We start from the raw sequence: 14,538 nt of genomic DNA, 5'->3' as shown, positions 1-14,538 counted from the left end.
GTTCCATTATTAGGATAGCTCACAGAGTTTTAAAAACTTGTTAGCAGCCCTACAAAGTTTTTTTAAGGATTCAGGAAGACTCACTGGGGAGGGAGCTTAACCTTTTCTCCCAATGCTTCTTCTACAGCAGGGGAGGGAAACTCTTTTTCTGCCAAGGGCCATATGGATATTTATAACATCATTCATGGGCCATGAAAAGTTATCAACTTAAAAAACAGTGCTCCATCAAGGGAGAATGATTCAGGGCAGCAAAATTAGTGCAAATAATTGTTTTTCTATTTGAAGTCATGTGGGGAGAGCCTAATCTGGCACACACACACACACCCAGCCCGCCGCCCTAGGCAAATGCATAGGTCTAGGGCTTTTTTGTCGAAAAAGCCCAGCAGGAACTCAGTAGCATATTAGACAACATCCCCTAATGTTAACATACTAGGCAACACCATCTGGGATAATCAAGTGCAAACTGAACTGTGACAGTAACTTTTCCAGGCCCTGCAGCAATTCTGGCCGGCCAGCCAGGCCCCAGTGAGGCTGCCACACAGTACATCTGGGTCCTGTGATCCCTGCTTGGCCCTGGGTAGGCTGCTGCCATATGGCTCGGTTCAGCCCAGCAATCCCTGAGGGCCACACCAAGTGACCTCGAGGGCTGCATACGGCCCTTGGGATAGAGGTTCCCCGCCCCTGTTCTACAGTTTAGATAGCTGCTCTGAATCTGCAATCAGTATGGAGGAGGAGAAAGCCAAGTATAGCACTGTCCTTGTCTGTTTCCTCCTATGGAGCCAACTGCATCTTCAGAGCAGCAACTGTGGAAGACGCATGGAGGAACAGGGTTACATACTTCCTCTCCCTGTGACTCCAAGCATAAGAAACCCATATTACACAGGTCTTACATCTCATCTAGTTTGCCCCCATTCAAAACCTGACAAGAGAATGACTTGAAGACTGAGGGATTCCTTGCTGGGACTGCTGATGGCACTGACATCTTGCATGTTCTATACCATCATCACATACCATTTGAAAATTAGGGAACACACATTCTGATGGGCACTTGTATTATTTACAGTCAGAAGCACAGGATTCTGGCAGTACTTCCATGTCATTCCAATAGCAGCCTATTTGTTATAAACGAGCTATGTTTTAAAATCCTGCAAAAGATCTCTAGAAGAGTTTCAGATCTTGAGTTCTCAAAATAGATAACACTGAAATAATACCAAAGGAATCAGCAGTATTGCTTCAACACAAGTGCTTTATTAGTTGATACCCATATCTTAGGTTTTTTTTTTTTTTTTTTACCTTTTTGTCCTTTAAATCCTTTGTCTCCTTTCAGTCCAGGTGGTCCAGGTCTACCAGATATCCCAAGACTGCCTGGTTTGCCTTTCATGCCTGGAGGCCCTGGATTCAGGTTGGAAAACAAACATTAACAAACAGTGTTTATTAATGTAGACAGAATCTGAATTTTTTAAAAATGCAACCCCTAGAATGCTAGTTCCTCCCCCGCCCCCCATCCTTTACTAGTAGCCATTTTCAAAAGGAAAACTAGGAGCAGGAGAGCAGAAACTGTTTGATTTGAAATACCAAATAATGACAGTGTGGCTGTTATAAAAATGAAAATCAAACCAGTATTTATTTTATTTCTTAAAAAACTGCTGCATTGCTATTCAGTTTTTTCCCCCCCAAATAAAATGGCTTACAAACCACTATAAACCTACATTGTGTTATCTATCTATGCCTTTTCATTTGAAAGCTACATTTAAATACTGGATCAACCACCACTAAGAGAGGGATGTGCAAGCTTTTTAATTACACAGAACTATTCATCAGAAATCAGAATAACTAATATTCAGCTATATAGACACAAACCTTACTTCTCAGCCACTGATACATGTGGCCTTGTACCAGCACGCAAGTGTCTGTGTGGTACAGTAGTCATAATGTCAGACTAGGATATGAAAGAACTAGGTTCAGACCCCCACTCAGATGAAGCTTACTAAAGATTGCTTGTATGAGTTTCATTTGACATCCTCAAGTTACAATGACACGCTACTGATTTGACTTATAGCAAAATGTTTACAATAGAATTGTTCCAAATTCTTAATTATTTCCCTTCTGTTTCTATGTTTCTCTTGGCAGTATCCATGTCTAACGTGAAAATATTATTAAATTTATACCTGGTGGCCCAGGTAACCCTTGAGGACCTTGATCTCCTGGATTTCCTGGGATTCCTGGAGGTCCAGGAGGTCCTGGATTTCCTGGGAAATAGACAGCATGCACAGGAGGTCCAGGCTGTCCTATCAATGGAAGTATGAACAAAGAACTGGTTAGCTTTTATTAAATATCAAATTGGATAAGATGGAACAGTAGAGAGAGGCTATCATTACCAGGTGGTCCCTTTGGCCCTCCAGGCCCTGCCACTCCTGTTGGCCCAGGAGGTCCCCGATTGCCTTTTTCTCCTGAAAAGATGACCAAACACAATTAGGCTATAAATGTCACAGTTTGTTTTGTTATAAATGTGAATAATTTATGCAGTGCTATGCAATGCTATCCTAAGCAAAGTTATGCCCTTTTAAGTCTGCTAAAGTCAATGAGTGTAGAAATGTGTAATTCTGCTTTTTTTTTTTATTTATTTAGAGTCATACTTTAAATTCCTCAATTGCCTAATCCCTGGGTACACAAGGCTCTATGTGATATACAAGAGAAGTTAAAAGCATCATAACATTATTAAAATAAGGAATGCATTTTTAAGCGTTGCTACTAACAGTGCCATCCTAAGAACACCTCTCTAGGAGGAAATTCCATTGAACAGAGATCAGAGTAAGATTCTGTTTAGACCTTTTATGCACATTGAAATTGATTTTATTAATGACAATAATAATGCCTGCTGAAACATTTCTTTCAGTTATCTTGTCTATTTCCGTACGAGTTTTCCTCTTCCTAAATTAAATTCACAATGGAACCACAGTGCTGAAAGAATGGATGTAATGTTTTGCCCTCATGCTGTTTTCCTGATTTAGGTTTAAATTCCTGCCATTTACTTGGGATGTAGCGAAACTATAGATCTTAGCATACAAATGTGTAAATAAAAAACTGCTAAGAGACAGCATAAATTTTAAATGACAAAACAATGTATTGTGAAGGTCAGTGGTGTTCTGACCAGGCTTGCACACAGAACTTCGAATGAACAAAAACATGCTTCAAAAGGATATCCACACAAATCAGTTCAAAAGCAGTTCAGCAAACTTTCCAATCACAAAGGAATATCCATGTTCCAGTATTGAGTTCATAGAGCTAAAGGAAGCCCTTTGTTCTAGATATCAAGACATTTCATCTCTCTTTCTTCAGTTTGGAGGCTTATTTTTCACTGGAACCTAATCTCTTACAATACCTTCATAGAAGACCAACAAGGTTCAAGAAATATCTAATAGATTTCCAGGGAATATCCTTCTGAAGCATGTTTTTGTTCCTTTGAAGTTCTATGTGCAAGCCTGGTCAGAACACCATGACCTTCACATTACATTGTTTTTGTCATTTAAAATTTATGGTGTCTCTTAGCAGTTTTTTATTTACACATTTACTAGGGATGGGCATGAACCAGTGATGAGCCAAAATTGCTAAGCACAGACCCAGTGGGAAGGCGAGAGCAGTGGGGTGGAGCAGTGGCATATGCTTGCACTCCTCAGAGCCTGCCTTCCCTTGCCATGCTGCCCTGCCACTGCAGGGGCAGGGGGCCTAGGGCACCAGAAACCCTGGCACTGGCTCCCCTAACCAGGGACTATTAAGTTTAAAAGACCTGCAACAGACACAAGCATGTATATTCTACTACCGGACTCTTACTCTTTTCTATCCTTTGAACAGTTAGGCCTTAGGTGGGCAGGCACCAAAGAAGACTTCAGGTGCTAGCTATCTGAGTAGTCCTTAGAGGCCAGGGAACAACCTCCATCCTTCAAGTTATGACCCAGATACTCACCAAGATAACCTACTTAACTGTTCTCTTTAACCTCCACAGAAGCACAATTAACAGTCCAAGTATCACATTTCAAATCATACTCCTTGCTTAGCTCATACTGCAATGCATATCAAGCAAGATTTTTTTTTTTTTTAAAAAAACCCTCTTAGACAATTTGGGTGGCACAACAAAGCCAGAGAGCTATTATCACAATGTTGTCTGTGGGGACAAGAGGATGTCACACTGTTCTCAAAGCTCCCACCCTAAATATCTGGCCCTTGCCTCCCTTTCAGTGCACACGGCAGGGGTTTTGGCAGGGTCCTTTATCCTTGATCCTTTCCCAGCAAATGTGTCCATGACTGCCCAGTCCCAACAAGACCATGCTGGTGGGTGAAAGGAACTGTAACAAGAGCTTCTCAGAACTCTGCAGTAGCTCAGAACTATTTTGTTGTTCATTCGAAGAAAATAAATTGCTTTATATAGCTAAGCATCTATTGATATCAATGAAAGCAAGCCAAAAGGCAAATGTATAGTTCAAAGGCACATGATACAGAAACCCATGGAATCCTATCTATGCTGCTTTGGGTTCCATGGTGGAAGAACAGTAGAGTGTTAACATAACAATAACTATAAGAAATTATAACTGAAAAACCAATGCATGTAAGGGAATCAATATAATGTGTTCTGTTCAGTAGTCTAGACACTGACTTTTTAGCTCTAGATGCCATATCAAGGGCAAACCTAAAGAAAGTAGAGAACAAAGTTTGAATTCTGTGGCACTGAATTCAAACTTTGTTCTACTGCTTCAGACCAACATGTCTGCCCACTTGGATCTAAACAAAGTGTGTTTCAGAAATCCATTGTGTGTCATGGATTTAAAATGCCTATAAAGAAAATCGCAGTTCATTCTAGTTTCTTTTCACTACTGGAAAGGAAGCAGCAGTCTAACAATGCCAGGCATGATTGTAATTATAGCTCTTAATCTTGAGCTTATTTCTGTAAATGCCAATAAAATAAAAATACCAATAAGAACACCTGATATCATAAAAAACATAGCTAATTTTTTCCTGTGGATATCAATGACACCATTATTCCACACGCTGACATACTCTTTCCCAGCTCAGTCTCATCATATAGACAGTTTCCCTGCTTGGAGCTAATTGGCCATGGAAAAAACCATGAAGGAATAAAGTGAGGCTGTAACAATTTGGTTTTCGTACAGAATTCTTCCCGGAAACTACCATTCCAGAGCAGCCTTGACTCCATTCCCTATTTTACATGAGACAGTCCAGACATATAACTGTATTCATGAAATGCAGCATACAATATATGAAAATATGATCCTTTTCAAACAATCTAAGGTAGGGAGAAACTACTTTGAAATCCCTTCAGCCTCAGGATTCTTAGTACATAGAAACTGCTACCCAGTCAGTAGGTGGCCCAGTCAGCTTTTGCTATTATTACACAGGGGCAACCACTTTGTTCTTAGAAGGAATTATACCTTTTCTGCCCAGAGGTCCTTGAAATCCTGGCTCACCTCTAGGACCTTGATACCCAGGTATACCATCAATACCCTGCAGGCAAGATAAAAATGGATATATAAGGTAGGTTGTTTTAAGAATCCAGATCCAGCAGATTCTCTGAGAAAGTCAGGGGATGAAGGGAGATAAACACAAGAAAGAGGACTGAGGAAATCACTGTCCCGTGACCAAATATTGGCTGTCATGTGAACACCTGGAAAGCACCTTGACATTACTGGAGTACAGAGTTTAGGAATCGCCTTTCCTTTTTGGTGGATTTTTTTTAGTTGTTACAATAGCAAAGCCTGCTTTTGGGTAGATGATGGAACTAAATGCAGCAAGGAAAATTTATGTATTTTCCTCTTAATGCTAATATGGGACAGTTAGAATTTACAGGGGAGAATCAGCAGGCAGGACCTCCCTCTCCAGTTGATTGAAAGATTTCCCGCCTCTGCCATCTCCAAAACTGGAAGTTCACTATTTGGAGGAAAACACAGCTAGCAGTTGGGTTTTCTATTAAATTTAGTGCAACACGAGAGAGGCAGAGGGCAGGTGGTAGCAACTTCTACCTGCTTCTGCTGACTGCTCATGTGGAAAACAAGCAGTGATGGCTGACAGGAGTGGCATCTACCATCACATATAGAAAGCTCAGGGGAATGAGTGGTAGCAGCTGCTGTTCCTCCTCACAGCCAGTACCATTTACCTGTTTGGCCAACACAGGTGGGAAAATGATTGGTGACAGCAAACAGCAGCAGTCAGTGCCAGCTGCCTTCTCCCTCTGGATGCATCCACCTGCACTTGCATGGCCAGGCAACTGATAAGCAGAACATGCTATCCTCTTCTTAGTTTGGAGGAAGAGGGCAGGGAGCCCAATCTCCCAAATGAAGCTCAGTCCCAGCAGTAGTAGGGGACAACCACAACTACTGCTTGCCTTCTCCCTCTAAGCAGAGGCAGCTACTCCTTATCACCAGGATTGATCCCACTGAGGCCTGCTCTGACTTCACTCATTGCACAGTTACCTATCTTCCCATTTGTGGGCAATGGGTAAGGAAAATTGCAGCTGCCCAGATAGGAGACACTGTTGCTTGGCAAGGTGCAGCATTTGATGACTAGATATGATGCAAGGAAATCTTCAGTTACATATTGTTAGAGCCAAGACATTCATCAATGCTTTGCTAGAACAGGTATTATATATTAAACATTGTATTCCAAAACATATAATTTAAAATAAAGAAATTTCACTTACTGGGGGACCAAACAAACCATCATCACCTCTAGGTCCTGGAAGTCCTGGTGAACCATCTGTTCCCCGAACACCTTTACTGCCTTTAATACTGTAGCTAGGTGACCCAGCAGGCCCTGGAATACCAGGAACACCTATATTTAAAGAGCTGGATTAATAAAGGGAATTAGGAATTATGATGTAAAGAAGGAATCCTATACCAACAGGCGTAAAGAAACCTCAGTGTATCATTTGACATTCTATTGGGTTATTCATTTATTAATTTATTCTATGTTTATTTAAGTGTTCCATTTTGACAATGAGTCCTGAACAAAAGTTAACTCTATTACTGTCCTAACAATGGTCAGGGCAATAAATAATCAATGTCAGTTAAAAATCAATAGTAAGGATTGGGGTATAACAGTACTCATAGTTAACTAATACATTACCAGTCACAGAATTTGTTCTGTGATGCAGAATTTCAGTCGGACTAGAAAATTCATCATAGCCAGCTCTCACCACTGTACAGTAAATCCTAAATTACTTATAGGAAGTAGATGGGATTAAATCTATTGAAATGTTGGAATATTTACATTTTACAGAACTCTCATAGACTTCTAATAAATAAGACATTTCCTCTTGCCTCTTTACAAATAATCAAGCTGCAATGTTGTATCAGTCAAAACATTCATATATTTCTGTGTTTGATTTCAGTACCCAAAATGGGCACACACAAAATGGGAACAAATGTGTGAACTTGTACAACTGCATACAGAGGTCAGTTATAGAGCTTACTGTTTTTAAAAATTGGTCGACAAACCTATTAAATTTTGTGAATACTCTCAAAATGAATATGATTGTAACATTAACTAAAAATAGACTATAACATATTCCTACCTGGTTTTCCAGCTGGGCCAGCAGGGCCTCTATTTCCTTTTGGGCCACTAAGCACTCTCCCTGGTTCCCCTGGAAGTCCTGGTTGTCCAGGTAAACCAGGAGGTCCACTTGGCCCTTGATCCCCTTCAGGACCTTTAACACCTTGCACTCCTGGAAAACCAGCCATTCCCATATCTCCTGTGATACCTAAAGAATATTTAGAAAGCTACATTAGCTTTAAGATGTTTGAGAAAAAATGGCATTAATAGCTAGAATTCTGTCAAAGTAGAATACACTTTAAATGTACTTTGAAATGCAAATCTTGAACAAATATTTTCACAGAAAGGGTATTACAACAAGCCTCTTTGTTACAAGAATGGTTGTATTCTGAATTTGCTACCACACATTTCCTCTTGCCTCTTTGTGGTTTAATTCCCACAGCCTTTCTTGTTGGAATGTTCGTGGTTTCTCAAGAGTATAATTTCCTTTCTTTTATAACACCATCTTAGGGTCAAAAATAACCTTGGGAAATTTCTGTCATTCAACTCTGTACATGCCCTAGATAGTCTTATTCTAAGGCAGGCTCTTTAAGCTTAGAAGCTGCACAATTCTAAAAGCTTCCCATTTCCTTGGAGCAGGCTATTTAAACTTAATCTCAAAAAAAAAAAAGCATTTCCCCATAGTGCTTGACACAAAACAACAATAAAATGCCACCTCACCTTTAGGACCAGGTAGGCCTTGAGAACCTGGAGCTCCTCGGCCTGGGGAACCTGTAGCATAATATTTTTATACTGATTTTTAAAAACCCTTAACAATAGTCATAGTTCAATCAAACACTTCTTAGACTAAGTCTTCAAAACAATTACATACAATAAAATGATAGTAATGATGCAATCATAAGCAGAGTCATATCCTTCAAAGTCCATTGACGTCAACAAGCTCTGTATAATAATAAAAAGTGTAAAAGACAATAAAGTGTTTTCTAAGAACCCTAAAAGCATAGCAAAAAAGATCATAACCAATTTTTAAAGCCTTGGGTGTGAAGGGTATAGACTTAGCCTGGTGCTTAGATGATGGTAGATATGGTAGAAGGTACATATCTTTAGGAAGGGAGCTCCAGAGCACAGGTAGCATGACAAAGAAGGCATTCTTAGCCACAGCTACATACTCAGCAGAGTTTACAGAGAATGGCCTTCAAAGAAGATGTTAGTTTCCGGCAAGTTTATATGAGAGAAATAGTCTGGTTTCAACTGGGGGACGACTGGGGGAGTAATTGGGTCGTGTGTGGTGGGGCGCGGTGGCGGCGGGGCAGCTGGCTTGGGCATGGCGTCCCCCTCGCACAGGGGAGGAACAGTGGCTCAGTGGTAGAGCATCTGCTTGGTAAGCAGAAGGTCCCAGGTTCAATCCCTAGCATCTCCAACTAAAATGGGTCCAGGCAAGTAGGGATGAAAAACCTCAGCTTGAGACTCTGGAGAGCCGCTGCCAGTCTGAGTAGACAATACTGACTTTGATGGATTGAGGGTCTGACTCAGTATAAGGTAGCTTCATGTGTTCGTATGCATAGTAACAACAAGACTTTTAATGGCTGTATAGCTCAAAACAAGCACTTGGATCTGACACCAGAAACAGATGGGTGACCAATGAATATTTTTCCATATTGGTCTGATATAACCCACTTAAATGTTCCTCAGCTAAAACAACCTGGTTTCTATATTCTGGACGAGCTGAAGTTTCTGAATACCTTTCAAGTACAGCCTCATGAACAATGCATTGCAATAATTAATAAACTGATGTGACAAATGCATACAAAATTGTGACTAGATCTTTCATTCCCCGAGGGGGAATGCAATTCCCCAGTAATCAAAGCTGATGAAAGATGCCTCTTCCATATGCAAAGATGGATCTGAAAGTCCCCCAGAATTATGAATCTGATTTTTAAGGGGATAGTTTTCAACATTATTTTGGAAAGGCATCAATTCCATAACAATTCCTGTGACATAATAAAACAGGTTAATAATAAAATGGAAGCTATACCTTGTGCTCCCTTTTCACCCAGGGAACCAGGAATACCATCTCGTCCCTGATCACCTCTCTCACCAACTGGTCCATCATCACCAGGTAATGCAGTTGAACCTGCAGATTGTAAATATTTTTTTTAAAAAATTCCAAGTGTTTCTGAAAGTGCAATAATTGGAAATTGTGCCCATTTGCTAAATTTACACAAACAAAGTTAACATTGGTAAAAAGATTGGTTGGATCCAGTCAGCTATTACACTTCTCCTTGTTCAAGTTCCCTCCTTATTATAGTCCCTGTTCCACATAGCTTTTATCTAGATGTTAACAGTCGGACCCCTCCTCCCACAGAGAGATAGTTTAGCAGTTAGACATAACCCCCCCCCCCCCAAAAAATAAAAATCCTATGGGCAGGGCACTGCCTGGCCTAAAATAAAACAAAATGGATACCAGCTAGGTAAAAGCCTGGGAAAGTATTTTAGAAGCTGAGTCAGAGAGGATGACTGGCTAATAACCCTCTCCACACCTTGGAGATATGCATAATTTAGGACAATGAATTTCCCAGGACCTATTGACTCACACTTGGACTAATCCTATCATTGTCCCACATTGTTAATCAATACATAATTCTATTCACCAAACCCAGTAGCTTTTCCCGTCTTGTACTTGCAGGGTTATTAAACCACATTTACACCTATAGTTCATCTCAGAAAAACCCATCAAGCCTCTCCCATCTTTTTGTCCAACTCTGGAAAAGCCAATTAAGTTATTGTTTTACTGTCAAACATGTCAGCTCGCTGCAGAAAACACACACATTGCACTGAAGGCTTGGTGTTCTTGATATAGAGCACCAAGCCATCAGTGCAATGTATGTGTTCCTTGGCCACACCTTCACTCTGTGGGTTTTCAAAATGCTGGCCATTTTGCTGGTGCTTCCCATACCTCTGCAAGATTGGTAAATATTACCCTTCCCAAAAAAGCTTTCCCTCTTTCCTCCCTGATTTCCTCTTAGTTATGTCTTGGTGTGTGTTTATTGTGTGCATTTTTATTTTCTTTCTTTTTAATAAAAAACCTCTCCAGCTGAACTTCTGCCTGGTTTATTTGAGAGTTCATTTAAGGGAAAAATCCCTGTACACATAGGTGGAGAATCCCAGTTACCTCTCTCACTCTGTTACCATAAAGCCAATTTCCCCAACTACGGTAAGTTCCCTAGAAAGTCAGAGAACCAACAGGTTGAAATTAAATCAGAAAAGTTTCTAGCTAAACATTAGGAAGAATTTCCTGGCAGTCAGAGTGGTTCCTCAGTGGAACAGGCTTTCTTGGGAGGTGGTGGGCTCTCCTTCCTTGGAGGTTTTTAAGCAGAGACGTATTTTTAAAATGGATGCATTAGAGCCTATGGGTTTAAATTCAGCACTAGATTTGCCATGCTTTCTATAATGTTATTCAATTTTGCTTTTGAAATGGTGCAGGGCTTCCAGCTCTTTTTCCTATTTCCGTTTGGTTAAATGTTACTTTAAATGTCACTTTAAATTTTTACCAGCTGTTTTTAATTGTGACAATATAAGTTAGAATGTGCGGGAAAACCCTTTGAGAGTTTCCTCCAGAGCTAGTGCTACGAGAAGTGCTTTCTTTGTGTGTTGGTAAGTTGTTATCTGACTTGGCTACATTGTATTAATTATTGGTAGCATATGTTGGACTGATGTATGTCTTTTATTGCAGATGAGTGGGAAACGTCTCTTAGATGGAGGAAAGTGAAACAGTATTACAGGCAGCTTTACTGTTAGAGGCTGTGAAAACCCACTGAATGTAAAATTGCTTTAAAAAGATGGAAGTTTTAATAGAACACCTGCAACAGAAGAAACATCTTTGAAAAACTAAAATCATCTGCACTTGAAATCTGGTCGGCACTGGCACTTTATTCTTCCCGCGGAGCTGGGTGAATAGTCATTCAGCGATTGAAGTCTGAAACTGACATGATGAACTGAAACTGACATGACGAACTGAAAGGATGATGTAAACTTGTTCTCTTGCACATTTACCTTGTTTTTTTGGAATTTATAGTGTTATTAATGATTACATTGTTTAAGAGTTAGTTGACTAATCACATATATTTTTGAAATAATTTTCAGTCTTTTTCGTTATTTTTGCAGAGTTTTTTGCAGCTTTATATTACAATTCTGTGAATTAGGCAGATCATGAGGAGGGCACAAAGGGTTGCATCAGTGGTTAGTTCTCATGGTCCTTTCCTGCACACCTAGGGAAATGCTGATTGCCATTTTGGAGTCAGTCAGCGATTTTTCTCCAGTCCAGTTTGGCAAGGGCTCCTGGAGGTTTTTGCCATCTTCTATGCATGCAGCAAGGATCACTGGGGATGTATGTATGTGGGGGAAGGTATCTGTGAATTTCCTGCATTGTGCAGGACATTAGACTAGATGACCCTGGAGGTCCCTTCCACTCTTTGATTCTATGAGAATTAGGAGACCGCCTATTTGGATATACAGGATATCATGTAATTAACATTGCTTATGGTAATTAATTACAGCATTCATTCCAAATATTTCTAACATTCTTTATATAAATGTACTTAGGGCAGCTAAAATAAGACTGAAACAACAATTAAATAACAGTTACATATAGAAGAATGCAAACTGAAAAGTAAAATAAAAAACCTCTTAAAAGAGCATCATGATAAAAAAAATAACAGCAGTCTTAAAGAGCATCATGATAAAAATATAACAGCAGTCTTAAAGGTACAGTTTTCCTAAGAGACACAGCCATAAGCATGAAGTCAGGACAAGCATGGTGCCAGACCATCTTCTGTGGAGAGAGAATTCCAGTTTTGCAGCCACCATGGATAAGGCCTCATCTCTGGTGCACACCCACCTTATATCTGTCAGTGGGAGCAGGGCCTCAGAAAATACTCTTAATCAACAGGCAGGGTATTGCAGGATAAGGCAATCCTTTATGTATTCTGGCCACACATCATGTAGAGATTATGCGTAAAAGCCAATAATTTGAACTGTACCCAAAAGCAAATTGGTAGCCAGTGGAGATATTTTAAGATTGACATGATGTGGTTCTTAACATTTATACTTTCTTCCAAAAAGTCTTGAAAGGCAGCCCCGGATCTAGGGAATCAGAACATGGATGACCGTGGCTGAATTACCTGTTGCCAGCTAAAACTAATGAAAGGTGCTATGTGCTGCGGAGGAGATCAGTACCTCCATTAGATGAAGGAGCATCTCCAAGCTATGACTCTAATCTTTAAGGAATATAGCCACCCCAGTCAGAAAAGGTTGATCATGTAAACCCTGACCTCATTATTAATCACCAGCACCTCAGTCTTTTCTGGACTGAACTTCTGTTTACAGGATCTCACCCAGCTTATTATCACTGGCTTAGAACATCCAGTGCCTTATGTAACAACAGAAAAGAAGAAACAGATCTTTGGACAACCGCTCCAGCCTGTCTTTATGTAGCTGGTTATATGGCGCAGGAGACAGAATATAACCTGGTGAGATTCTATGTTTCAGATTTGTTAAACTGTTCTCCCCAGCAGTACCTTTTGGCGCTGGTTCACCAGATAAAATTGGATCTAACAAGAGCATGGTACTTCTGATTCCCACCTCAGCCAGCCAGTGGAGAAGCATATCATGGTAGATGGTATTGAATACTGATGGGAGGTTGAAGGGAATCAATAGGGGCACACACAAGATTTAAAGGTCTGTTCTAGGACCTAACTGTACATTTTGCTTTGCATTGAAAAAATCTGAGAGACCTCATTGGGACTTGAAGAGATAAAAGTAGGTTCTCATTCATTATAAAGTGAAAAGGGCATAAAATTAAAAATACCAACTTAAAAAAAAAGAACAATAAGCCCCACTGCCAATAGGACAACTACTAATTCACAGACCTGGAGGGCCTCTGATGCCATTTTGTCCTGGTAATCCTTTCTTCCCCTTATTACCCTTTTCACCTGCACATCCTGGATGTCCTGTACATAGAAAAAGGTATAAATCATTTGCAGGAGTATTAAAAGAAGGTTCTTTGATTAATGCATCTGTGAATGCTTGCTCATTGCTAAAGAGAAGAATAATTTGAGCTGAATCAGCTCTACTTCCAAGAAAATACATTAATTTATATTATACCCTTCTACAGTGTCCTTTGTGTGATTTAAAGCTGCTCAATAGTCTCAATGACCATAGTGGGCCTTATATATATATGTAAACATTTCTCTATTTGTATTTGTTTATTTAGAATAGTTATTAACCACTTCTCTTCCTTGCAGAGCTCAAGGCAGCTTACAAAAACATATAGGATAAAATACCTTAAAAACATAAAACCAAAATTTAAAATCAGTACTCAGGATGGCTACTAAACTTAAAAGAAATTAGTCCTAATTACAACCATCTTCAACGGCCTGCTAAAAGTTGAAAGTGAGGGGGTCAGCTGCACCTCCCTGGAGAAGTTGTTCCACAATTGTGGAGCTGCCACTGAAAAGGCCCTCTTTTGTGTTCACTCCAAACAAGCTTCTTTGATTTATGGGACAGTCATGAGGGCCTCTCCCTGTGACCGTAATTCCCAGGCAGGAAGAAGATGGTCTTTCAGATAACCTGGTCCCATGGCATGTAGGGTTCTGAGGGTGAAAACCACCTCCTTGAATTGGGCTTGGGAGTTTGTCAGTAGCCAGGGTAATTGCTATAGTATCAGGGTCACATGTTCCTGACAGCAGGCCCCAACCAGAAAGTCTAGCTGCAGCATTCTGTACTAGCTGCAGCTTCTGAACAATCTTCAAGGGTAGGCCTTTGCAACAGTCCAGTTTAGATGTACATAAAGCATGAATCACTGTGGCTAGATCTGATTGAACTAGGAATAGATACAACTGACGCACCAGCCAACCTGGACAAACCTAGGAAAAGCCATGCTGAACCACTACAAGTGACTACCATGTCAAGTAGCACCTC

At 40.2% G+C, this 14,538-nt stretch overlaps 1 protein-coding gene across 1 annotated transcript in view; it reads right to left on the bottom strand.

The window, feature by feature from the left end:
* LOC132574336 (collagen alpha-3(IV) chain-like) overlaps positions 1-14,538 on the bottom strand; it is a 90,551-nt gene that overhangs the window by 15,925 nt on the left and 60,088 nt on the right. The window contains exons 37-45 of the mRNA XM_060242698.1: positions 13,488-13,568; positions 9,596-9,694; positions 8,281-8,331; positions 7,583-7,768; positions 6,710-6,840; positions 5,445-5,517; positions 2,379-2,450; positions 2,169-2,288; positions 1,294-1,392 (exon numbers count right to left, since the gene is read on the bottom strand). Of these exons, the coding sequence (XP_060098681.1) occupies positions 1,294-1,392; positions 2,169-2,288; positions 2,379-2,450; positions 5,445-5,517; positions 6,710-6,840; positions 7,583-7,768; positions 8,281-8,331; positions 9,596-9,694; positions 13,488-13,568 (912 nt within the window). The remainder of the gene's footprint in view (positions 1-1,293; positions 1,393-2,168; positions 2,289-2,378; positions 2,451-5,444; positions 5,518-6,709; positions 6,841-7,582; positions 7,769-8,280; positions 8,332-9,595; positions 9,695-13,487; positions 13,569-14,538) is intronic.

This window comes from Heteronotia binoei, chromosome 6, assembly GCF_032191835.1.
Source record: "Heteronotia binoei isolate CCM8104 ecotype False Entrance Well chromosome 6, APGP_CSIRO_Hbin_v1, whole genome shotgun sequence".
NCBI classification, from domain to species: domain Eukaryota; kingdom Metazoa; phylum Chordata; class Lepidosauria; order Squamata; family Gekkonidae; genus Heteronotia; species Heteronotia binoei.
The sequence above is the reverse complement of the archived record's forward strand: the minus strand, read 5'-3'. Positions and strand labels throughout refer to the sequence as shown.